At 46.6% G+C, this 26,043-nt stretch overlaps 1 protein-coding gene across 1 annotated transcript in view; it reads left to right on the top strand.

The window, feature by feature from the left end:
- Window positions 1-415: 415 nt before the first annotated feature.
- Window positions 416-26,043, top strand: part of LOC138295399 (seminal plasma protein BSP-30 kDa-like) — a 122,585-nt gene continuing 96,957 nt past the window's right edge. The window contains exons 1-2 of the mRNA XM_069233669.1: window positions 416-810; window positions 16,628-16,771. Coding sequence (XP_069089770.1) covers window positions 762-810; window positions 16,628-16,771 — 193 coding nt within the window. The 5' untranslated portion in view covers window positions 416-761. The remainder of the gene's footprint in view (window positions 811-16,627; window positions 16,772-26,043) is intronic.

The raw sequence follows: 26,043 nt of genomic DNA, 5'->3' as shown, positions 1-26,043 counted from the left end.
GACACAGCCGTAAAAGACCAGCTGTTGTGCTCCAATCAGAGCTGCTTCAAGAGAGTGCCCTGCTGATTTGTGACTGAAAGTGCAATGTTTGTATGAGTATGATCCCACAACCCTGCATTTAAATACAGTGAAAATGCAACTTGCAATTTATTTACAAAAACTAAATGTACTGTAAAAAACGAGTAACAGGCACAAAAACGAAAACACTGTGAGAGGAGCTTTGGGCCCTACAAGGCTATAACTGGCATTGCCTCTTTAAGGGGTCCCTTTGAACCACCCTCGCTCTTGTGTTGTCCTTCCTTTCCTCCCATCTGCAGTTGAACGTGTTCCGTCGGTCTTAGCTTCCCGTCTGGTTGAGCTCTACCGACTCGTGTGCTCATGCGCACCATTGTACGCATGCGCAGTATGCATTTTCGTCATCACCCCAGTCTTTGTGAGCTACGGTCTTGTTTCTCTCTTATGTTTCCTACCCGTGTCCCTCATTTGAACTCCATTTCATCTGCTCCTCCACTTTCCAGCGGAACCCCCCCTCTGTGTTGTGGCTACTATGCGCTCTGACACCGGAGAGGGAACACGATGTGTCTTCTCACATCCTCTCGACGGTTCTTGACATCAGAGAGCGGCGGGCCGTTGTCAGCTCACTGCAATCAGTCACAGATGTGCGATGGGGAGGTCTGATTCACGTTCCTCAGCCTCTCTTACGTCCTCTCCCACATGCTGCAGATTACTCTGATGCACAGCCATGGCATCTGAGGGTACTAATGCATCCTGGGAGTAGGTTTAAGAGCCACAGGACCGTCTCTAGGTTTTGTAAGTAAAATTTCTGGGTTCATTAGACTGTAACTTCAGCTTGTTGCATGAAAACAATTGAGCTTCACTGGATGGGATAATTATAGCCAGAGCCAGTGGGATTATGCAGCAGGAGAAGACCAATTTATGCGGCAAGGCGCAAGCAAGAAGAGACAAATTAATTAAGAGACGTAATGCAGCATATTTTGAAGCAGTGTTACTTTCTATTTGCCATTTTTCATCATAAACGTTGTATAGACAAATATTTCACTTCATTAGTATCAGTTTAACACCTAAATATTGCATTCATCAACTGAAAGGTGACCTGCTTATCCACAGCTAAAGGCCAAACACTATGCAGTAACATATGTGGTAGCACTTTTAGCAACGTTTGATCTATTTCAACTAAAAATCAAAATGTTATTTTTGTTAAAATCTGCATATGTTGCAAAAGGTAATAGATTATGGCCCTCATTATGACTTTGGTGGTTACTGCCACCTACTGCCACGGCGACGGTGTGAGAAGGTAGCCTCTTTCTAGCCTTGTTACCCCCACTTTTGGCCTGTTTGTGAGTGTATGTCAGGGTGTTTGTCACTGTTTTCACTGTCTCACTGGGATCCTGATAGCCAGGCCTCAGTGCTCATAGTGAAAACACTATGTTTTCAGTATGTTTGTTATGTGTCACTGGGATCCTGCTGGTCAGGACCCCAGTGCTCATAGGTTTGTGGCCTATATGTATGTGTCACTGGGACCCTGTCACACAGGGCCCCAGTGCTCATAGGTGTGTATGTATATGTTCCCTGTGTGGTGCCTAACTGTCTCACTGAGGCTCTGCTAACCAGAACCTCAGTTGTTATGCTCTCTCATTACTTTTAAATTGTCACTAACAGGCTAGTGACCATTTTTACCAATTTACATTGGCTTACTGGAACACCCTTATAATTCCCTAGTATATGGTACTGAGGTACCCAGGGTATTGGGGTTCCAGGAGATCCCTATGGGCTGCAGCATTTCTTTTGCCACCCATAGGGAGCTCTGACAATTCTTACACAGGCCTGCCACTGCAGCCTGAGTGAAATAACGTCCACGTTATTTCACAGCCATTTTACACTGCACTTAAGTAACTTATAAGTCACCTATATGTCTAACCTTTACCTGGTAAAGGTTAGGTGCAAAGTTACTTAGTGTGAGGGCACCCTGGCACTAGCCAAGGTGCCCCCACATTGTTCAGAGCCAATTCACTGAACTTTGTGAGTGCGGGGACACCATTACACGCGTGCACTACATATAGGTCACTACCTATATGTAGCTTCACCATGGTAACTCCGAATATGGCCATGTAACATGTCTATGATCATGGAATTGCCCCCTCTATGCCATCCTGGCATTTTTGGTACAATTCCATGATCCCAGTGGTCTGTAGCACAGACCCTGGTACTGCCAGACTGCCCTTCCTGGGGTTTCACTGCAGCTGCTGCTGCTGCCAACCCCTCAGACAGGCAGCTGCCCTCCTGGGGTCCAGCCAGGCCTGGCCCAGGATGGCAGAACAAAGAACTTCCTCTGAGAGAGGGTGTGACACCCTCTCCCTTTGGAAAATGGTGTGAAGGCAGGGGAGGAGTAGCCTCCCCCAGCCTCTGGAAATGCTTTGTTGGGCACAGATGTGCCCAATTCTGCATAAGCCAGTCTACACCGGTTCAGGGACCCCTTAGCCCCTGCTCTGGCGCGAAACTGGACAAAGGAAAGGGACTGACCACTTCCCTGACCTGAACCTCCCCTGGGAGGTGTCCAGAGCTCCTCCAGTGTGCTCCAGACCTCTGCCATCTTGGAAACAGAGGTGCTGCTGGCACACTGGACTGCTCTGAGTGGCCAGTGCCACCAGGTGACGTCAGAGACTCCTTGTGATAGGCTCCTTCAGGTGTTAGTAGCCTTTCCTCTCTCCTAGGTAGCCAAACCCTCTTTTCTGGCTATTTAGGGTCTCTGTCTCTGGGGAAACTTTAGATAACGAATGCATGAGCTCAGCCGAGTTCCTCTGCATCTCTCTCTTCACCTTCTGATAAGGAAACGACCGCTGACCGCGCTGGAAGCCTGCAAACCTGCAACATAGTAGCAAAGACGACTACTGCAACTCTGTAACGCTGATCCTGCCGCCTTCTCGACTGTTTTCCTGCTTGTGCATGCTGTGGGGGTAGTCTGCCTCCTCTCTGCACCAGAAGCTCCGAAGAAATCTCCCGTGGGTCGACGGAATCTTCCCCCTGCAACCGCAGGCACTAAAAAGCTGCATTTCCGGTCCCTTGGGTCTCCTCTCAGCACGACGAGCGAGGTCCCTCAAATCCAGCGACACCGTCCAAGTGACCCCCACAGTCCAGTGACTCTTCAGCCCAAGTTTGGTGGAGGTAAGTCCTTGCCTCACCTCGCTGGGCTGCATTGCTGGGAACCGCGACTTTGCAAGCTACTCCGGCCCCTGTGCACTTCCGGCGGAAATCCTTCGTGCACAGCCAAGCCTGGGTCCACGGCACTCTAACCTGCATTGCACGACTTTCTAAGTTGGTCCCCGGCGACGTGGGACTCCTTTGTGCAACTTTGGCGAGCACCGTTTCACGCATCCTCGTAGTGCCTGTTTCTGGCACTTCGCCGGGTGCTACCTGCTTCAGTGAGGGCTCTTTGTCTTGCTCGACGTCCCCTCTCTCTGCAGGTCCAATTTGCGACCTCCTGGTCCCTCCTGGGCCCCAGCAGCGTCCAAAAACGCCAAATGCACGATTTGCGTGTAGCAAGGCTTGTTGGCGTCCATCCGGCGGGAAAACACTTCTGCACGACTCTCCAAGGCGTGGGGGATCCATCCTCCAAAGGGGAAGTCTCTAGCCCTTGTCGTTCCTGCAGTATTCACAGTTCTTCAGCCTAGTAAGAGCTTCTTTGCACCAACCGCTGGCATTTCTTGGGCATCTGCCCATCTCCGAGCTGCTTGTGACTTTTGGACTTGGTCCCCTTGTTCCACAGGTACCCTCAGACAGGAATCCATCGTTGTTGCATTGCTGATTTGTGTTTTCCTTGCATTCTCCCTCTAACACGACTATTTTGTCCTTAGGGGAACTTTAGTGCACTTTGCACTCACTTTTCAGGGTCTTGGGGAGGGTTATTTTGCTAACTCTCACTATTTTCTAATAGTCCCAGCGACCCTCTACAAGGTCACATAGGTTTGGGGTCCATTCGTGGTTCGCATTCCACTTCTGGAGTATATGGTTTGTGTTGCCCCTATCCCTATGTTTCCCCATTGCATCCTATTGTAACTATACATTGTTTGCACTGTTTTCTAAGACTATACTGCATATTTTTGCTATTGTGTATATATATCTTGTGTATATTTCCTATCCTCTCACTGAGGGTACACTCTAAGATACTTTGGCATATTGTCATAAAAATAAAGTACCTTTATTTTTAGTATAACTGTGTATTGTGTTTTCTTATGATATTGTGCATATGACACTAAGTGGTACTGTAGTAGCTTCACACGTCTCCTAGTTCAGCCTAAGCTGCTCTGCTAAGCTACCATTATCTATCAGCCTAAGCTGCTAGACACCCTATACACTAATAAGGGATAACTGGGCCTGGTGCAAGGTGCAAGTACCCCTTGGTACTCACTACAAGCCAGTCCAGCCTCCTACATTGGTTGTGCAGCGGTGGGATAAGTGCTTTGAGACTACTTACCACTCTTGTCATTGTACTTTTCATAAGAGAAAAATATACAAAACAAGGTCAGTGTATATACACATAGCCAAAAAGTTTTGCATTTCCTCTTTTCACTCTTTTCTAAGTGCTGAAAAGTACTTCTAAACTTTCAAAAAGTTCTTAAAAGTTTAAAAAGTTTTTTTTCTGTCTTTCCAATAAGTTCTGAAAACTTTTTTCTCTTTGTCTATCACTTTAACTCTCTCTAAAAATGTCTGGCACAGGCCAAAAAGTTGAACTGTCCAAACTTGCATATGATCACCTTAGCTGGAAAGGAGCAAGGAGTCTCTGCATAGAGAGAGGTTTGAGTGTAGGGAAGAATCCTTCCTTAGAACTGTTAATTAATATGCTTAGAGTACAGGATAAGGCCATAAGTGCCCAATCTGTAGAAAAAGTAGCTAATGGTTCTCAATCTGATCCAGGGACTCCCCCAGGAAAAGGTTCAGGAAAGAAACTTCTCAGCCTGCCCATTACTAGACAGTCTAGCATAGTTGGTACAGAGGTTGAATCACATCATACTGATGATGTGCTCTCACATTATGCTGGTAGCCAAGCTGTTAGGGTGCCCTTGGTAAGGGACAGGTCTCCTTCTGTTCATTCCCATCATACCTCTGTATCTAGAAATGTCCCTCACACCCACCCTGATGACAGATTGTTAGAAAGGGAGCTCAATAGATTGAGAGTGGAGCAAACCAGACTGAAGCTCAAGAAGCAACAGCTGGATTTGGATAGACAGTCTTTAGAAATAGAGAGGGAAAGACAGAAGTTGGGTTTAGAAACCCATGGTGGCAGCAGCAGTATTCCCCATAGTCATCCTGCAAAAGAGCATGATTCCAGGAATCTGCACAAGATAGTTCCCCCTTATAAGGAGGGGGATGACATTAACAAGTGGTTTGCTGCACTTGTGAGGGCCTGTGTTGTACAGGATGTCCCTCAAAGGCAGTGGGCTGCTATCCTATGGCTATCATTTAGTGGAAAGGGTAGGGATAGACTCCTTACTGTGAAAGAAAATGATGCCAACAATTTTACAGTTCTTAAGAATGCACTCCTGGATGGTTATGGCTTAACCACTGAACAGTACAGGATAAAGTTCAGAGAGACCAAAAAGGAGTCTTCACAAGACTGGGTTGATTTCATTGACCATTCAGTGAAGGCCTTGGAGGGGTGGTTACATGGCAGTAAAGTTACTGATTATGAAAGCCTGTATAACACAATCCTGAGAGAGCATATACTTAATAATTGTGTGTCTGATTTGTTGCACCAGTACCTGGTAGACTCTGATCTGACCTCTCCCCAAGAATTGGGAAAGAAGGCAGACAAATGGGTCAGAACAAGGGTGAACAGAAAAGTTCATACAGGGGGTGACAAAGATGGCAATAAGAAGAAAGATGGTGAAAAATCTCAAGATAAGCATGGGGATAAGGGTAAAACCAAAGATACCACTTCAAATCTTAAACACTCTTCAGAGGGTGGGGATAAAACAAATTATTCCTCTTCTTCCCAACCTGCACACATTAAAAAGCCTTGGTGCTTTGTGTGTAAAAATAGAGGCCATAGGCCAGGGGATAAGTCCTGTCCAGGTAAACCCCCTGAGCCTACCACCACTAATACATCAAGCTCTAGTGCCCCTAGCAGTAGTGGTACTAGTGGTGGGACTGCTGGCAACAGTCAAGCAAAGGGTGTAGTTGGGTTCACTTATGGGTCCATAGTGGAAACTGATGTAATCAGTCCCAAGACAGTTTCTGTCACACCTAGTGGCATTGGCCTTGCCACACTGGCTGCTTGTCCCCTTACAATGGATAAGTACAGGCAGACAGTTTCAATAAATGGTGTTGAGGCCTTGGCCTACAGGGACACAGGTGCCAGTTTCACTTTGGTGACTGAAAACCTAGTGCACCCTGATCAACACATCATTGGACAACAGTATAAGATTATTGATGTCCATAACTCCACTAAGTTTCTTCCCTTAGCTATAATTCAGTTTAGTTGGGGTGGAGTTACTGGCCCTAAGCAGGTGGTGGTATCACCTAGCTTACCTGTAGACTGTCTCTTAGGTAATGACCTAGAGGCCTCAGGTTGGGCTGATGTAGAGTTTTATGCCCATGCAGCCATGCTGGGCATCCCTGAGGAATTGTTCCCTCTCATTTCTACTAAAATGAAAAAGCAAAGGAGAGAAGGCCTGAAAACTCAGGATCCCTCTCCATCAACAGGTAAAAAGGGTATCACAGTATCCCCTAACCACCCTACCATTCAGGATACCATTCCTGTGGTGGGAGAAACCTCTCCTGGGGTGGCACCTGTTCCAAGGGAATCATCAGTTGGCAAAACTGTACTCCCTGAGGTGGAAGTACCTCTCTGTGGGATAACTAACATTGGTGAGAAAAAGAGCACCATTTTAGTTAACATGGAGCATCCCTCCAACCCTCCCAGAGAAACTTTAGTGCAGAAACTCTGCACTGCCTCACAACACTTAGGACAGCATCCCTGCCCTAGTGTGGAGCTGATAGGACAGCATCCCTGCCCTGCTCCAACCCAAGAGAAACAGCATCCCTGTTCTCTCTTCCAGCCATATGGACAAAGTTTTTGCCCTGCTATGGCTTTTCTGAGACAGCATCCCTGTCTGGCATTTCCATCACTACAAATAGGTTCAGTGGACAATTCCCACTCCTCTAAACTAAAACTTACTGATAGAAACTCTGAAAATACATCTTTGCATTGTTGCTTAGCTAAAAAACTTCAAACAGGGTGGTTTACATCCCCACAGGGAAGTAACCATATAGTGGATGATAAAGGGAGTAACCAGTCTATTGCAGAGCTACTCTCTACTTATCACCACTTAGACAATAAAGTCTCAACTGGCCAAGGTTAGCCTTATTGTCCTTCGTTTGGGGGGGGGTTGTGTGAGAAGGTAGCCTCTTTCTAGCCTTGTTACCCCCACTTTTGGCCTGTTTGTGAGTGTATGTCAGGGTGTTTGTCACTGTTTTCACTGTCTCACTGGGATCCTGATAGCCAGGCCTCAGTGCTCATAGTGAAAACACTATGTTTTCAGTATGTTTGTTATGTGTCACTGGGATCCTGCTGGTCAGGACCCCAGTGCTCATAGGTTTGTGGCCTATATGTATGTGTCACTGGGACCCTGTCACACAGGGCCCCAGTGCTCATAGGTGTGTATGTATATGTTCCCTGTGTGGTGCCTAACTGTCTCACTGAGGCTCTGCTAACCAGAACCTCAGTTGTTATGCTCTTTCATTACTTTTAAATTGTCACTAACAGGCTAGTGACCATTTTTACCAATTTACATTGGCTTACTGGAACACCCTTATAATTCCCTAGTATATGGTACTGAGGTACCCAGGGTATTGGGGTTCCAGGAGATCCCTATGGGCTGCAGCATTTCTTTTGCCACCCATAGGGAGCTCTGACAATTCTTACACAGGCCTGCCACTGCAGCCTGAGTGAAATAACGTCCACGTTATTTCACAGCCATTTTACACTGCACTTAAGTAACTTATAAGTCACCTATATGTCTAACCTTTACCTGGTAAAGGTTAGGTGCAAAGTTACTTAGTGTGAGGGCACCCTGGCACTAGCCAAGGTGCCCCCACATTGTTCAGAGCCAATTCACTGAACTTTGTGAGTGCGGGGACACCATTACACGCGTGCACTACATATAGGTCACTACCTATATGTAGCTTCACCATGGTAACTCCGAATATGGCCATGTAACATGTCTATGATCATGGAATTGCCCCCTCTATGCCATCCTGGCATTTTTGGTACAATTCCATGATCCCAGTGGTCTGTAGCACAGACCCTGGTACTGCCAGACTGCCCTTCCTGGGGTTTCACTGCAGCTGCTGCTGCTGCCAACCCCTCAGACAGGCAGCTGCCCTCCTGGGGTCCAGCCAGGCCTGGCCCAGGATGGCAGAACAAAGAACTTCCTCTGAGAGAGGGTGTGACACCCTCTCCCTTTGGAAAATGGTGTGAAGGCAGGGGAGGAGTAGCCTCCCCCAGCCTCTGGAAATGCTTTGTTGGGCACAGATGTGCCCAATTCTGCATAAGCCAGTCTACACCGGTTCAGGGACCCCTTAGCCCCTGCTCTGGCGCGAAACTGGACAAAGGAAAGGGGAGTGACCACTCCCCTGACCTGCACCTCCCCTGGGAGGTGTCCAGAGCTCCTCCAGTGTGCTCCAGACCTCTGCCATCTTGGAAACAGAGGTGCTGCTGGCACACTGGACTGCTCTGAGTGGCCAGTGCCACCAGGTGACGTCAGAGACTCCTTGTGATAGGCTCCTTCAGGTGTTAGTAGCCTTTCCTCTCTCCTAGGTAGCCAAACCCTCTTTTCTGGCTATTTAGGGTCTCTGTCTCTGGGGAAACTTTAGATAACGAATGCATGAGCTCAGCCGAGTTCCTCTGCATCTCTCTCTTCACCTTCTGATAAGGAAACGACCGCTGACCGCGCTGGAAGCCTGCAAACCTGCAACATAGTAGCAAAGACGACTACTGCAACTCTGTAACGCTGATCCTGCCGCCTTCTCGACTGTTTTCCTGCTTCTGCATGCTGTGGGGGTAGTCTGCCTCCTCTCTGCACCAGAAGCTCCGAAGAAATCTCCCGTGGGTCGACGGAATCTTCCCCCTGCAACCGCAGGCACCAAAAAGCTGCATTTCCGGTCCCTTGGGTCTCCTCTCAGCACGACGAGCGAGGTCCCTCGAATCCAGCGACACCGTCCAAGTGACCCCCACAGTCCAGTGACTCTTCAGCCCAAGTTTGGTGGAGGTAAGTCCTTGCCTCACCTCGCTGGGCTGCATTGCTGGGAACCGCGACTTTGCAAGCTACTCCGGCCCCTGTGCACTTCCGGCGGAAATCCTTCGTGCACAGCCAAGCCTGGGTCCACGGCACTCTAACCTGCATTGCACGACTTTCTAAGTTGGTCTCCGGCGACGTGGGACTCCTTTGTGCAACTTCGGCGAGCACCGTTTCACGCATCCTCGTAGTGCCTGTTTCTGGCACTTCGCCGGGTGCTACCTGCTTCAGTGAGGGCTCTTTGTCTTGCTCGACGTCCCCTCTCTCTGCAGGTCCAATTTGCGACCTCCTGGTCCCTCCTGGGCCCCAGCAGCGTCCAAAAACGCCAAACGCACGATTTGCGTGTAGCAAGGCTTGTTGGCGTCCATCCGGCGGGAAAACACTTCTGCACGACTCTCCAAGGCGTGGGGGATCCATCCTCCAAAGGGGAAGTCTCTAGCCCTTGTCGTTCCTGCAGTATTCACAGTTCTTCAGCCTAGTAAGAGCTTCTTTGCACCAACCGCTGGCATTTCTTGGGCATCTGCCCATCTCCGAGCTGCTTGTGACTTTTGGACTTGGTCCCCTTGTTCCACAGGTACCCTCAGACAGGAATCCATCGTTGTTGCATTGCTGATTTGTGTTTTCCTTGCATTCTCCCTCTAACACGACTATTTTGTCCTTAGGGGAACTTTAGTGCACTTTGCACTCACTTTTCAGGGTCTTGGGGAGGGTTATTTTGCTAACTCTCACTATTTTCTAATAGTCCCAGCGACCCTCTACAAGGTCACATAGGTTTGGGGTCCATTCGTAGTTCGCATTCCACTTCTGGAGTATATGGTTTGTGTTGCCCCTATCCCTATGTTTCCCCATTGCATCCTATTGTAACTATACATTGTTTGCACTGTTTTCTAAGACTATACTGCATATTTTTGCTATTGTGTATATATATCTTGTGTATATTTCCTATCCTCTCACTGAGGGTACACTCTAAGATACTTTGGCATATTGTCATAAAAATAAAGTACCTTTATTTTTAGTATAACTGTGTATTGTGTTTTCTTATGATATTGTGCATATGACACTAAGTGGTACTGTAGTAGCTTCACACGTCTCCTAGTTCAGCCTAAGCTGCTCTGCTAAGCTACCATTATCTATCAGCCTAAGCTGCTAGACACCCTATACACTAATAAGGGATAACTGGGCCTGGTGCAAGGTGCAAGTACCCCTTGGTACTCACTACAAGCCAGTCCAGCCTCCTACAGACGGGCGCCAACATACCGTCGTCGTGGCTACCAGCAGCCCACGCGCCTTATGAGCATAGACGGAATTCCGCCAGAAGGCTGGCGGAATACCGTCGACGGTTATGGCGGCGGATGGCGGTAAGGTGGCGCTGCTGCCAGCAGCAGCACCATGTCAGCAAAACACCACTGATCGTATCATGAGTCATGATACGGCCTGGCTGCGTTTTTCTGGCGGACGCTGCTGGCAGCAGCGCTGCGTCCCGTCTCCTGCCGGAGGAGCCCTAGAAGCAGGTAAGTCAGGTTCCCCGACAGGAGAGGGGGTGGGGGAGGTGTGTGCATGTGTGGGGGTGTTGTGTGTGTGTGTGTGGGGGGTGTGTGTATCTGTTTTTGTATGCGTGGATGGGGGTGTGAGTCATGTTGAATGGATGAGTGAATGACTGAATGTAAGTGTACGTGTAGGCTGTGTGTTGTGAATGCGTGTGTGCGACAATGTATGTTGGTGTGTGTAGCAGTGTATGGGTATGTATGTGTGCATGCATGGGTGGATGTGGGTATGCGTGTGTGTATGATTGTGTATGTGAGAGTGTGTGGGTGTGTAAATGTGCGAGGGCAGGAGAGGGATGGGGAGGTTTGGGGAGAACTCTGGGGAGGGGTAGGGGGGCACGGGAGACCCCTATCAATGCCAAGGGAGGAATTCACTGGCACTGATAGTTGCCTACTGCCATGATTTTCATGGCGGTATGCTTGCCACAAAAACCATAGCGGTGGCCGGGGTCCTAATCCCGAGGGTGGGATTGTGACGGCCGCCTGGCTAGAGACCAAAGTCTCCAGCCCAGCAGCCATTACCACCCTGGCGGATGCAGTGGTACATTGGCGGTTTGGCTTGTGCCAAACAACCAATGTCATAATTTTGGAAAAGGTACCGCCAGCCTGTTGGCAGTACCTTTCCCCAAATTACCGCCATCCGCCAGGGTTGTAATGAGGGCCAATGTGCCAAATGAGACACATCTATAATTAAGCGGAAAATTCAGTGGCCACAGAATTACATTATTCCATTAGCCCTAATCGTAGCCTAACTAGGCTTGTGGGCTTGCCTTTTAAAATCCGCTTGTTTTCATTCGTGAAAAGCATGCATACGTCATGCCTTTTCCGGTGTTTAGCCGTCCTTGAGAGCACCGGTAAACTACTGGAAACATATGAGGCTCCATGTTTTCCGTATGGTTTCTGGACTACTTTTTCTCTTTATTTCACAGTGCGATCATGCTCGTTTTTTTTTTCATTTAATGTGGCAAGAAAAGTCTGGTTAGGAGTTCACAACCCTATTAGCCCTAACTCAACGTAATGCGAGACCCGTAGCATTGCAAATGCTTGTTCTTTATGGTGACTAATACATAAAATCCTTCCTTTTTCATTCACACGCTCACTCACTGTCTATGTAAGCAATAATTGTGAGCCTCTTAGGCCCTTATTCACAAAACTAAACTTATACTTTTGGTATAACCTTACTTTTTTTTGCTATTCACAAACTACAGGTATAGTTTTATGTGTTATATTTTTATGACTTCAGAGACCATCCTATATTTTTTGTTATTCAGAAACTACAGGTATAGTTTTATGTGTTATATCTTTATGACTGCAGAGACCATCCTATATTTTGAGCAGAGTTTTCCACAGTCGTAAAGATACTACACGTGCCCCAAAAGTGTAAGTTATCTTCGTGAATAAGGCCTTTAGAATATTGTAATACGTTATTTATTGGGTCATCTATGGGGTTCCTGAAATGCCTCTACTGAATTCAGGAGGTTTTCATGTTATTACCCGACTCGCAAGCTGAGGTCCTCGCATGCTCACATGGCTTTTTACACACCAATTCTTATCTGTTTTGTACTAGCACTGTGTTGTAGCACAGGACATCTGTTAGCTATCACCCCACTCTATAAATATAACTTACATTATATTGCATTACAATACAGAGTTATGAGCAGCAACTCATGGTATTAGCGATTTAGAAATCAGAGTGAAGCAACTCTAAGTAATCTCGACAACATAGTTCTGAGTAATTGTGGGATTTATCAAAATTAAACCTCTGAGGGAATTACAGGTATTATTGAGAATGGAAATGTGACTGATTAAGTGTAACATCAAGATCAAAGTTTGTAATTAATCTCAGTATTTGAATCCAATGATTTTGAGTTAATGAAAGTGGGTGTTTAAGTCATGGTTTTATCAGCACCTGCCTGTGTGATATTTGTGAGACATCAGGAGCGAACTTTGAGTTTGTATTTGAGAAAGACCACTGATTGAAGTTTTGTAGTAGGTGTAGCAATGAATCAAAACTTAGTAATTCTGACTGAACAGGTGTATTATGCGATGCAGAGCTCTCACTGTGTATTACTGATATAAATATCTTTCATTGACTTTGGGTATTATCAGATGCATATTTCTGAGTGAGCTACAGAATTATGAGAGTCACTACACTGAGAGTATCAGTTTTTGTAAAGTGCTTTGAATGAGTTGGTCAAAGTTGTTTACAGAGCTCTGAATTACTTTTGTTATTAGCAAGCACAGGTTTCCTAGTGACTGGTAGCGTCATCTAATACAGGCCTCAGCAAATCTGGGTATTTGAGAAGAGTTATGTGTGACCTCTTGTAGTTTCACAATAACATCATTGTAGTGTCTAGTAGAGGATGAAAAATAAACCATCTTAAGTTCACAGTGCACAACTTGCAAAGTGACCCCTAACCTGCCTTAGGGCCAGGAATACACTCGACATGGCCGACAGCTCCAGCAGCCTGCCTCCGTGCCCCTGTCCCCACCTGTACTGCTGCCTTACTGCTTGAAGGAAGTTCGAGGCCCTCCTCCACCTGCAGGCACCCGCCTGCGCCTCATCCCCGATGCCTAGTGGTAGGCGTATCTAGCGTGCTCTGTATTTTGTAATTCATTTTTTGTACTTTGGATTTTGCTTTTCGCACTGTTGTTGACTGTATTTGTGCCATTTTTCTGCCTGCTTCGTTTTTGCCGCTGTGTTTTTGCCTTTTTTCGATTCCGGCTCTTGCTGGTTCCCTCGTCCCTGCCACTGCATCCCCTGTGGCCCCGCCCCCCTCATGCCCCAAACCTCGCACAAGCTCCACCTCCCTATGCCAAAGCCCCAACACCACTGCCCTCAACCTCACTCGATGGCTAGAAGCATGCGCAGACTCCCTTGCCCCACTCAAAAAACCCAACCACACCAACAAGACAGCCCCCTTGTTCACCGTAGAACTTCAATCTTCCAAATGAGGATGCCAGAAAACTGAGAAAGCCTTGAGCCAAGAACCTTCAGTGAGCAACTTCTCTGCCCTCAAATCAGCCATGCGCAAACATCACCACCTCATCTGGACCACCAAACGATCTACAAAGAACGCATAGACGACAATGCGCACAACAGCAATGAACTTTTTGCCATCATTAAAGAACTCACCAAACCCAAATCCTGCGCCACTGACCTTCCACACTCACAAGACCTCTTCAACTCCCTCTCCAACTACTTCCACCGCAAGATCGTAGACATACACTAAAGCTTCACATCGGCGTTTCCCACCATCACCACCACCGACACAGCCAACACCACAGCACTCTGCCACACCAACGTACTGAACTCCTGGACCCCCACCAACGATGAAGAAATCAGCAAAACCATGAGCTCCATCCACTCAGGCTCCCCTACATGCCCCTGGCCCCACCACATCCTCAACAAAGCCAACGAAATCATTGTTCCCCAGCTTCGGACCGTCATCAACAGCTCCTTTGAGATCTCAACCTTCCTGGATATTTGGAAACACGCCGAAGTCAACACTCTACTCAAAAAACCCAAAGCAGCCCCTGAAGACCTTACAAACTACCGCCCCATCTCTCTACTCCCCTTCCCCGTGAAGGTCATAGAGAAGATAGTTAACAAACAACTGTCTCACTTCCTGGAAGAAAATAACATACTTGACATCTCACAGTCTGGATTCTGCAAAAACCACAGCATGAGACCGCCCTCATTGCCTGCACAGATGACATCAGGACCATATTGGACAAGGGCGAAACTGTTGTCCTCATCCTCCTAGACTTCTCCGCAGCTTTTGACACAGTATGTCACGAAACCCTTCACATACGCCTCTTCGACGCCGGTATTTGCTACAAAGCCCTAGACTGGCTCACCTCCTTCCTCTCCGAAAGAACCCAAAGAGTTTGCCTCCCTCCTTTCCGGTCTGCTGCCACCAAGACCATCTGTGGGGTCCCCCAAGGATCCTCCCTCAGCCCAACCCTTTTCAATATCTACATGACTCCGCTCGCCAGCATCATCCGCCCCCACGGCCTCAACATCATTTCATACGCTTACGACGCTCAGCTTATCATCTCCCTCATGAGAAACCCATCTACCGCCAAGAATAACCTACACGCCGGACTCCTAGCCATCGCCAACTGGATGACAACAAGCCACCTCAAATTAAATTCAGAAAAAAACGAGATCATCATCTTCGGTCCCAACAAGACAGCATGGAACGACTCATGGTGGCCCACCATCCTAAGACCACCCCCAACACCCACCCCCCATGCACGCAACCTCAGCATCATACTGGACTCCTCTCTGTTCCTTACTCAGCAAATCAACGCCATATCATCCTCCTGCTTCAACACTTTCCACATGCTACGCAAGACTTTCAAATGGATTCCCCTGGAAACAAGAAGAACGGTCACCTACGCCCTCATAAGCAGTAGATTAGACTATGGAAACGCCCTCTATGTAGGGACCACAGCCAAACTTCAGAGAAAACTCCAGCGCATCCAGAACGCAGCAGCACGTCTCATCCTCAACCTCCCTCGCCACAAACACATCTCCGCCCACCTCAGATCCCTACACTGGCTGCCCATAAACAAAAGGATCATCTTCAAGATCCTAATCCACGCTCACAAGGCTCGCCATGACACCGGACCAGCCTACCTTAACGAACGAATCAACTTCCACAACCCAACTCGACAGCTCCGCTCCGCCGACCTCGTCCTCGCAACAGTCCCCCGCATCCAACCCACCACCTCCAGCGGCAGATCCTTCTCCCACCTCGCTGCCAAGACCTGGAACTCCCTCCCCACCAACCTACGCAAGACCCAGGACCTCCTAACTTTCAGAAAGCACCTCAAAACCACCCCCCCAGTGCCTTGAGACCCTACTGGGTGAGTAGCGCCCTTAATAAATTTGATTGATTGATTGATTGATTGATCTTAGCTTCGATTGCACAAAAAGTTGAAATGCAAAAATTTCCTGAACATCTTTATCAGGTATATAGTGTTCAGTTGCACTCCAAGGCCGTGAATTTCAAGTAGGTTGGAAAAGGTATTTTGATCTCTGTGCAAATTCCGGTTCACAGAAGTTGTGTTACTGAATATCGACTTCCAGAACATAGACCTACAAGAATATCGTGGACTGAATAACAAATGACAAAATATTAAAAGCTAAGTGCATATGGGGAAATATAAACTTATTATTCCTAACTCCACCTTTACACCCCTTGAAGGTATGCATATCACAAAGGCACATACACGTGGAGCTAGGTATACAAAATCTATACTTACTTACCAGTCTATATTTCAGTTTCGATGCTTTGTTCTCGATATTCTGTTCCACTAATATTGTGATTATGATATTCAGAGTGCACACCATTCACACAGGGATCATACTTCAACTTCCAGCTTCTAACCATGGCCTAAATGTCTGCCAAAATGTATTTTGAACATGCTGTGATAAAATTCTCAACAGATCACTCCGATTAATGCACCATGCCCTATCATGTGGCAATTCTGGGTGCGCAAGTACTATGTGGGCATGGTTTGTGCCCATAATTTAAAGTTACACTATGTCATGACTAAGTTATAGATCACTCTCTGATATCTAACAGGAAGTCACATCTCAAGTACACTGGCTGATAATGTATATCGTTGGTTACCATAAAGAGGTTGAGGTCTGCTCTAAGTTCAGAAACTAGGGAGGTTGCAAGAAACCAGATTGCTATGTTGTCTTCTTTACATCCTGACTCATCCACTTTTTTGATCTGCCTGTTTCACCTGCAGCTATCAATCCACATTGTGTGTTTCCATTCATCTACCAAGGAGTAACCTACCAAAGCTGCACCATGAAAAATTACTTTACCGACTGGTGCGCCACCACTCGCAACTATGACCGTGATCGCCGCTGGATCGAATGCTATAACAGAGGTAAGGGAATTGCATTTTTATCTACTGTAGAGTTTTCTCTGGACTGAAGACTCTCCACTGTTTGTTCATAATAGGATACAAGCAGGGCCCAGGCTTCATTATTCTGCACTTCTCCCCCTTAACCAATGCTCGAGATCCTTAGGCGTGAGCACCTGTTCTATTTCAGGTTTTTTTAACTAGGTCAAGGATGTGCATACATGGTGGATTAGGGCCCCTGACAAATGTCCCTGACTGTTTCCCTCCACCCTTCAAAGAAACTTTGCAATGATGTATGCCTGTAGTATTTGGACCACTGATGAGCTGACTTTCAGGGAACCCGACGAACACCAGACATTTTGAACATTACTAACCCAAAGGAAGCCAGAAAGGTTTGACTTGCGTGGATGATATCACTTTTCTTTGCTCATATTTTCTTGAAACCTTCAAACTATGCCTAAACAGAACGCAATTCCCCTCTATAAGAAAACAGAATTCATAATCACTGCCAAAAGACCTACCATCTTGTGTTGCTGCACTTCTCCAATCAAAAATGGAAGCCCACAAATCTTGGTCAGTGCATTGCATGTAGAGGAACTGACCATAACTACAATTTTTTAGAAGTTATGTGTTTTTTTGGCTTACCTGATTTTTACATCGCATTAAGGGTATGAAAAATTGTGTGATCAATGCAAGGGACATCTCCAGAAGGGACAGATGTATAAAATGTTTTTGTATTCATAAACACTCCTATTTAGCATTTGCAACTGTAGACTCTTGCTTACAAATACCCAGGACTCCGCCCTAGTTTCTGTGATGCCATCCCAGATTTCATCATCAGCCCCTGCCCAAGCCATCGACACCAAACAATACATCTTCCTCAGAGACCTCTCGTTTCACCTCGATGGCCCTAATGACGCCAACTTCACCAACCTAATGGAAAGCATGAACAACACACATATTACAGGACACACTCTAGACCCCATCTTCACAGCCAGCAACAGAATCAAATACAGACACACCACCACCCTCACCTGATTAGACCACACCATCCTCCACTTCACCTACACACCAGCCCTCTGCCGAGCCACCATTCCAACCTGCACCACTCACCACAGTTGGAACTGAATATCCGAAAGCCAATGGACAAACGCCCTCAACTCCTCCCCCAATACATCCTCGGACATCCAACAAGCTGTCAAAAACTTCATCTCCTGTGTTTCTGACAGCACAGACAGAGCCACCTACACCAAAACCCACAAATCCAAAAGACATGCCAAACAAGCCAGCTGGTACACCCCAGAAATAAGGACCTCGAAATGCAACTGCAAACAACTGGAAAGGAGATGGTGCACCACCAAGCACCCACTGAGTGAACCACATACAAGAACTCACTCAGGCAGTACCACAGACTCCTGAAAGACACCAAAAAGAATGCCTCAGCCAACCACATCTAAGCCAGCTCCAATCACAGCAAAGAACTATTCAGCACCATCAAGGGATTCTTTAATCCGTCAACTCCAGAAAACACCTCGCCCCACTCCCAAGACCTCTGCGATGAACTCGCCGACTACTTCCACAACAAGATATCCAACATCTACAGAAACATCACTCTCAACTGCCCACCGTCAACACCGTTGGCCTTCTAGACCCCACACACACCCCGGACAGCCACAAGATCATCTGATGGAACCAACTCACCACCGAAAACACCGCCAATATTATGCACTCCATCCACTCAAGGTCTCCTGTGGACCCCTGCCCTCGGCACTTGTTGGGAATTAACACCATCAGCAGCAAACTCACCAACATCTTCAACACATCCATCACTTCGGCCACCTACTGGGAAGATTGGAAACACACAGGAACCAAACACCTACTCAAGAAACCTTTTGCTGACCACAAAAAGCTAATAAACTGCCGAACAGCCTCCCTACTCTCCTTCCCTGCCAAAGTCCTCAAGAAAGTTACCAACAAACAACTCACGGAATACCTTATCTGATGGACATTACCCAAACAGGCTTCCGCTCCAACCACAGCACTGAAACCACCCTCATCGCCATCCTGTACCAAGGAGAATCAGCTGCCTTCATCCTCCTCGACCTCTCAGCAGCTTTCAACACCATCTCCCACTACACTCTAATCAAGAGGCTCCACCAGATCGCATCCAAGATGACGCCCTCAAATGGATTACATCCTTCCTATCTGACAGAACCCAAAGAGTCCTCCTACCTACCATCACATCAAAACCCAAGGACATCATCTGCACCCCCTCCCCCAAGGTTCATCACTCAGCCCCACCCTCTTCAATGCCTACTTGACCCCCTTGGCCAACTTCAACTTGAACGATGGACCCAATATCATCTCATATGCCGACGACATCCAACTCATCATATCGCAATCCAAAGACCCCTCCACCGTGAAGGCCTACTTCTACCTCTGTATGACCAGCATCGCCAACTGGATGCAAGATAACTGCCTAAGACTCAGCACCGACAAAAGTGAAGTAATGATCTTCAGAAGCACCACCTCAGCATGGGACAACTCCTGGTGGCCCGCTACCCTGGGACCCTCCCCATTCCCCATGGTCCAAACGTGAAATCTCAGCATTATCCTGCACAGCAAACTCACCATGACAAGCCAGATCAATGCAGTTTCCTCTGTCTGCTTCCTCATCCTCCGCATGCTATGCAAGATCTTCAAGTAGCTCCTGGTTTTCACCAGATACACCATCACACAAGCCCTTGTTACTATTTGTCTGGGCTATGGCAGCGCTCTGTACACCAGAATCACGTCAAAACTCATGAAGAAACTACAAATCATACAAAACTCAGCGGTTAGACTCATCCTGAACCTCACCAGAAGGACTCACATCACCCCCCACCTGAGGAAACTCCACTGGCTCCCCAAACACAAATGATGCCAATTCAAGATGCTGACCCACAGCTACAAAGCCCTTCACAACCAAGTACCAGCATACCTCAACCACCGCCCCAGATTCCACCTCCCCTCCATACCCCTGCACTCCACCTCCTTCTCCCTCACCCACACCCCTCGCATCTGCCACGCATTAGTGGTGGCAACTCATTATACCTCACAGCAAAATCCTGGAACAGCCTCCCCATCCACCTCAGAACAGCACCCTCTCTTAAGGAATTCAGAAGGCAGCTCAAGACCTGGTTCTTTGACTGAAACTCGAAGCAGCAAGACCCATCACCTGGATGATTAGCACGCTATACAAATACTGACTGATTTGATGATTTGATTTAAAAAAATTGGTGGCCATATACAAATTCCATTTTAAGAGTCAGTACAATTTTGCTGACTCCCAAAATTGGTTTGAGAACGGACACTAACTCAGTAATTGGAAGCGGTGTGTTTTGGGCTTCCCTTCCAAATACCCAATGTACAATGTATAAATTATTTGTGAGTAGAGTTCCATTTGTAAACCATTGAATAGTTGAGTACCCTCAAGCTTGATTGGTAAACTATTCACCAAACCAACGAGTTCCCCTTTGTCTCCCTTCCTATTTTGTGAATATTAATATTAATACTTAGGGAGTGTAGGCAGTGATGCATAAGACCATTGCCAACTCTCAGTGAAACTTTTAAAATAAGAAATCTCTTGTTAGACCTGTCAACCTTAGGGTGGTTTTACCGCAGACCTCCCCACCTCTTTTTACTGATTCTTTTTGTTGGCCTTAGGACTCTGAGCATGTTACCACTACTGAGCAGTGCTAAAGTGCATGTGCCTCTCCTCTAAACATGGTAACGTTGGTGTATACACAATTGGCATATTTCATTTACATGTATGTTTCTTATAAAGTGGTATACCATATACCCAGGGCCTGTAAATTAAATGCTACTAGTGGGCCTGCAGCACATTTTGTGTCACTAACACAAGTAGTCCTTAACCATATCTCAGGCCTGCCTCTGCACAGCCTGTGTGTACATTTTCACTGCCACTTTGACTTGGCATTTAAAACCCTTTTCTAAGCCTTTCCCTACCTTTTTATGACACAAGTCATCCCTAAGGTAAGCGCTAGGTAGCCTATATGGCAGGGTGCTGTGTAAGTAAAAGATAGGACATGTACTTTTAGGTTTTACATTTCCTGGTAGTGAAAATATCCCAACCTTATTTTCCACTACTGTGAGGCCTACTCCTTACAGCAATGTGTACCTTCAGCTTGTCTTCAATACACGTCTGGGGAGGGTGACAGCTTCATGTTGTGCATTTCTTCTAGACAGCCACAAACACAGGAGGGCTAGGTGTGTCTGGATGCCCATCTGCATTCTGATGGTTCATCCTGGGCAGGACGGGAGGGAGGAGCTGACACACCTGAATGAGCAGGGTCCTGTCCCCACACAAAAGGCTGATTACCCCCTAGATATAGTCTGGAGTCAAGGCTGGGAGGAAATAACTTCTGTGCATTTTAAATACCCTTCTTTGAAGTCACCCCCACTGCAAAGGCACAACTGAGTAAAAGTACTGGGTCTCTGACCCCCTCAAATCAGATAAGTCTGGACCTGTAACTAACCTCTGTCAGAAGAACTGTTGTGCTGCATCAAGGAATTACATTCTGTAGGATTGCTGTTCTGGAAGACTTGTTTTTCTACTGTGCTGCCCTGCTGCCTGCTGCTCTCTGACCCTCCTGAGGGAGAGCTGGACTATGCTGTGCAACCAAAGTGATCTCCAAGGGCTTGTTGGCTTGCTTCCTGTTGCTTGAGACTTGGGGTTATCAAAGTCTCTAACCCTGCTGCTGTGCCTGGTTCACTGGAAGTGGACCCAGATACCTGCACCAGTAAAGTCAACGCATCTCCTGTCTGCTGCGGACCCCTTCCATCAACCCTGTTGCAGGAGCAGAATCAGAGCATTACACTTGAGGCCTGAGCAGCATCACCGGAACCGCCGCATCAAATGACGCATTGTCGCCACCACAGAAGGACGATCAACATATCCCTTCGACAAGCATGGGAAAACCTGGTACATCGCATAGACGCTGCACTGCGACCACCGTATTGCTGCCTTCACTGCAGGACGATTGACGCATCCGTTGTGCAAGCATGGAGAAACCCAGCACATCAGCTTCAGCATCAATGCATCGTGGCATTGGCGCTTGTCTTCAGAAAACCAACGCATCGCCATGATTGCATGTGTGGAATCAATGCATCCTTTCATCCGACCGAGTGACAGCAACGCCTCCATCGATGCATCCTGTGTTTGCGACAAGGACTAAGGTAGTTTTGCACAGTGGCCCCTGCATGAGTCCTGTAGCAGGCCTGTGCTCCATCAGGGAAGCCTTGACTTTGTCCAGGTCCAGCACGACCACTTTTAACCCCTAAAGCGCTATTTTCTTTTAAGCTCTAGAACTGATTTTATTCTTTAAAAATTCATATCTCGACTTGTACTTATTGGCTGTTTGTCATTTTGGTCTTATTTTAATCAGAATATAATAATCTATTTTTCTAAACCTGTGTGGAGTCTTGTTTGTGATGATTTCATTGTGTTACTGTGTGTTGTGTTGCACAAATACGTTAAAAATTGCCTCTTTAGATTAGTCTGAGCTCCGTGCCAAGCTACTAGAGGGTAAGCCTAGGTAATCTCTTAGGGGCCTATTTACATATGATTGGCGTAGGGCAGCACCACAAGTCTCCTTTCTGCGCTGCCCTACGCCAATATGAAAAGGCAGGAATGCACAGTACATTTCTGTCCTTTCCTCCTGTGCTGTTGTACAATTGGCTGCCTAGCGCCAATCAGGCACCCTTGCACCGTGGTGTAAGGGTGTCTGTGTTGCATGCAGGATTGTGTTTTCACAGAAAGGGGCACCTTCCTGCACAAAAAGAATCCCAAGAGGGGTTTTCCTCTTTCTATGTGTGCTGCTGAATGTGACACACATGGAAAGCAGAAAAAAACTAGGAGAAATGAAAGTATTTCTCTTTGTTACACCGGCTCTGGGGAGGCGTAAGGTTCTGGCGCTGCCCAAGGTTTGCAGGCTCTGGTAAATCTGGGGCAGCGTCAAATCCATGGGTGTTGCGTGGGAAAGAAAACCCACTGCAACGCCAATGGAAAGCTCACCTGGCGCAGAGTTAGACAATGCAGCGACATGTGCTGCTTTGTCTTACTCCATATCTATGAGGCCATGAAATGCCACACAAAGTGGCTTTGCGTTGCCTCAGAGATAGGACTGAGAGGCTTGCGCCACCGGAATGTAAAAAAATTATGCAGAGCAAGCCTCTTGTAATTATGCCCCTGAGTGTATTTCCGACTTACTCTCTAGGATTGTAGTTCCTGTTTGTACATGGTGCACAATCTGACAACCAGAAACCCAATTTCTAAAAACTCTTTTTAAAACACATTCCTGTTTCCTTTAAGGTACATGTACTGTATTTAAAGAAAATGCTTACAGTATTTAAAGGCGATCACAAACATGATGGTCTGCCAACCCAAGACATTTGGAATTAAATCCAGTCTGCAAATTTACAAACGACCTATTAGTACACAAATCTCTCCTTAAATTTCTTCACTGGTTGCAAAAATACTGGTCGCAAATTGTAACCAGTTTTTGTCATCTGTTTTTAATACATAGAGCCCCGGAGACCCATGGGTCTCTCATTTTCAATCATTGCTCTGCCTTGTGTGCGACTGTTGTTTATGTAGGGTTTTCCAAGACTCCTAGCGAAGCCTAAAGGGCATGTTTGTTGTGGCTAATTTTACCTGTTTGCAGGCAACCTGGTGGCAAAACTTTGCCTCCGTCCTACTAGGAAATTCATGGGAAAATAGGGCCATTACGAAGCAGTTTTCATACTTTGTTTTCTGCTGGTTGCACTATCGGGCAACATTGCTTTCTTTGTACTCAGGAGCAGTTTGAAAGTGTAGGATTTTAGGACATTTGGTTTGCTTATGAATTCCGGTGTGTATTGGTCCATAAATATGCTGCTATAGAGTTAAATATTATTTGATGCTTTCCCATCCTGTAGGAAGAACAAATGTGGTGCACCCACTGCATCCCCTCAAGCATAGTGTCAAATAGTGGGACATTAACATGAGGGGGGCTTACTAACTTTACAATCACTCCCTGGTAAGTCTCAGTGAAACTCTGCTCCATCCCTTGTAGCTATGACACAAGCAGTAGGCAATTCCACAGAGAAACTTCAGTTATATTCAAGTAGTACCATCCATTTTAAAGTCAAGAAAACACTGCTATTTTCTATGGGCAAACATATTAATTTTATCTGTGAGATGTAAACCTATTTTTATTTTTGTTGTGTGAAAACATCAATAAAAAGAATTACAGTATATAAAAAAAATCAAAGGTCCTTAGAATTGCCTCTCCTAGCAAATACTCCAGGTAAATGCTTTGAGCTTTCTTGTGTGAGGTCTGGTAGAATGGTTCTCAGTACAGGTGTAATCAGGGCACGCATAAAATGATAATTTGGACAATGTCAAGATTGCATGAAGATGAACCATTTTGTTGCATCTCAGGACCACTTTGCTTGTTTCTGCCTGATCCGTTTAATCTTCGGATGCTCTGTCTCATGCTATCAACTTTCTCCTAATTCTGGTGCAATCAGATTTTACTCGAGAAAAAGAGGAACAAAAAGGGACGTGAAGACAATATTTAAATATATTTTCTTTCCATCATCTTATAGATCCACCTTTTAAGTGACGTAAGACTGGAATCAAAAGAATCGGTGAACTTTCTCTGAAGGTGAGAGGGCATGTAGCTCTCACATACTCTGTCACTCTGATGTGCCTCTTTTCCTAAGTTATAAAGACTTCAAGAACTTGAGGGGGAAACTTGACACTTCGTCACACAAATGGCTAAGAAGGAGAAGCCTATATCCGAAGGAGACTCGGGTCTCCCAATGAGCAGCCATTACTGCAGCCATAGTCACTCTTTAGCTTTACTGTTTCTCCACTGTTGAGACTGAGCCATAATTACCCCAGCCCAGAAGATCTTTTTGCTCTGTTTATCTTGGTTCCTTTGGCTCTTTTATCAGAACGTTCACTGGGCGATGCATAAACACAAAACTCATATAGACACATCCCTAACAAAAGGCCATAGCATCTTACCCCAAAACCAGAACCCACAAATGGGAGCCCATGGCCTGACTTAGCCAATGAAGCATGAGGAGGAATTACTGAATGAGCATCAGTCTGTCCTTTTGGACCTATGAAAGGAGCGACTGGGAAAGAATAACGTTTGAGGACCTGGTAGCATAATAGCTTGAAACAGCTCCTAACAGGATTCTCACTGCAGCAATCACCTCATTACCCCCCACAGCTTGACCAACTGTAACATTAACACATATATATCATAAACAAATAATATTAACAGCAAAACATATACAACTAAATAAATTAAAATATAAGAATGTTGCATAATCTGGCTAATGGAGACATGTTCCAGAGACAAACTTATTGCCACTTTCATGGAACTGTGGAATCTAGACTATATTGAGTATTTATGTGGATGCCTGCATTCATACAAACTGTTTGAAGGATCACCTTCACCAAAGTGGGAAAGAACAGCTACCCCCCCCCCTAAAGCGCCTTGAGACCCTCATGGGTGAGTAGCGCGCTCTACAAATACACTGATTGATTGATTGGTCATGTTTTCAGTGAGTGGAGTGTTTTTGAAGGAGCAATTATAATTAGGGAAGGAAGGTAAGAGGAAATTGTACCTCTTTATATCTTTATATCAATATGGCGGGATGGGGACAACTGGCTTCCCTGGCCTCTCCGTACTGAGTGGTCAGCGCTTAGCAGATAGGCCAGCAGGTTGGTCCTGGTCTCCTCCTGGTTCTCAGAGCAATTTTAAGCCAAACATGCTTTTGGATTTTGGCTATCTAGTCACCTTCAGCACCACTTCCAAGGGTCCAGGACTGGAGAGGCAACACGTGGGGGGGTCAGGACTAGGTTCAGGTGTGGGTCCAAGGTGAAAGAAGTCTTTTGTGTCCCTGAGGCTCAGATCAGGAAGAGACTACAAGCCCTTTGGAGTCACGCTGGTGGCCCTGGATTCAAGTTGTAAGTCCATTCCTTCTTCCCCAGGCAATATGGCAGCAGGGCAGACCGGAAGCAATTTAGCAAGGCAGCAGCAAGTCATTAGTCCAGCAGAGTGGCAGTCCTTTCAGCAGCACAGCAGTCCCTTTTCCTGGTAGAGTATCCATAGGTCCAGAGGTGTACTGAAAAGTTGGTATCTGAGGTCCCCTTTTTATAGCCTGGTGCCCTCCTTCTAGAAGGTGGGAGACGCTTCTAGACAGTGACTTTGAAGTGCATGGAAGTTCCTGCCTCC

The sequence above is a fragment of the Pleurodeles waltl genome, chromosome 5 (genome assembly GCF_031143425.1).
Source record: "Pleurodeles waltl isolate 20211129_DDA chromosome 5, aPleWal1.hap1.20221129, whole genome shotgun sequence".
Taxonomy (NCBI): Eukaryota; Metazoa; Chordata; class Amphibia; order Caudata; family Salamandridae; genus Pleurodeles; species Pleurodeles waltl.
Note: the sequence above shows the minus strand (reverse complement) of the source record. Positions and strands in the feature narration are given on the sequence as shown.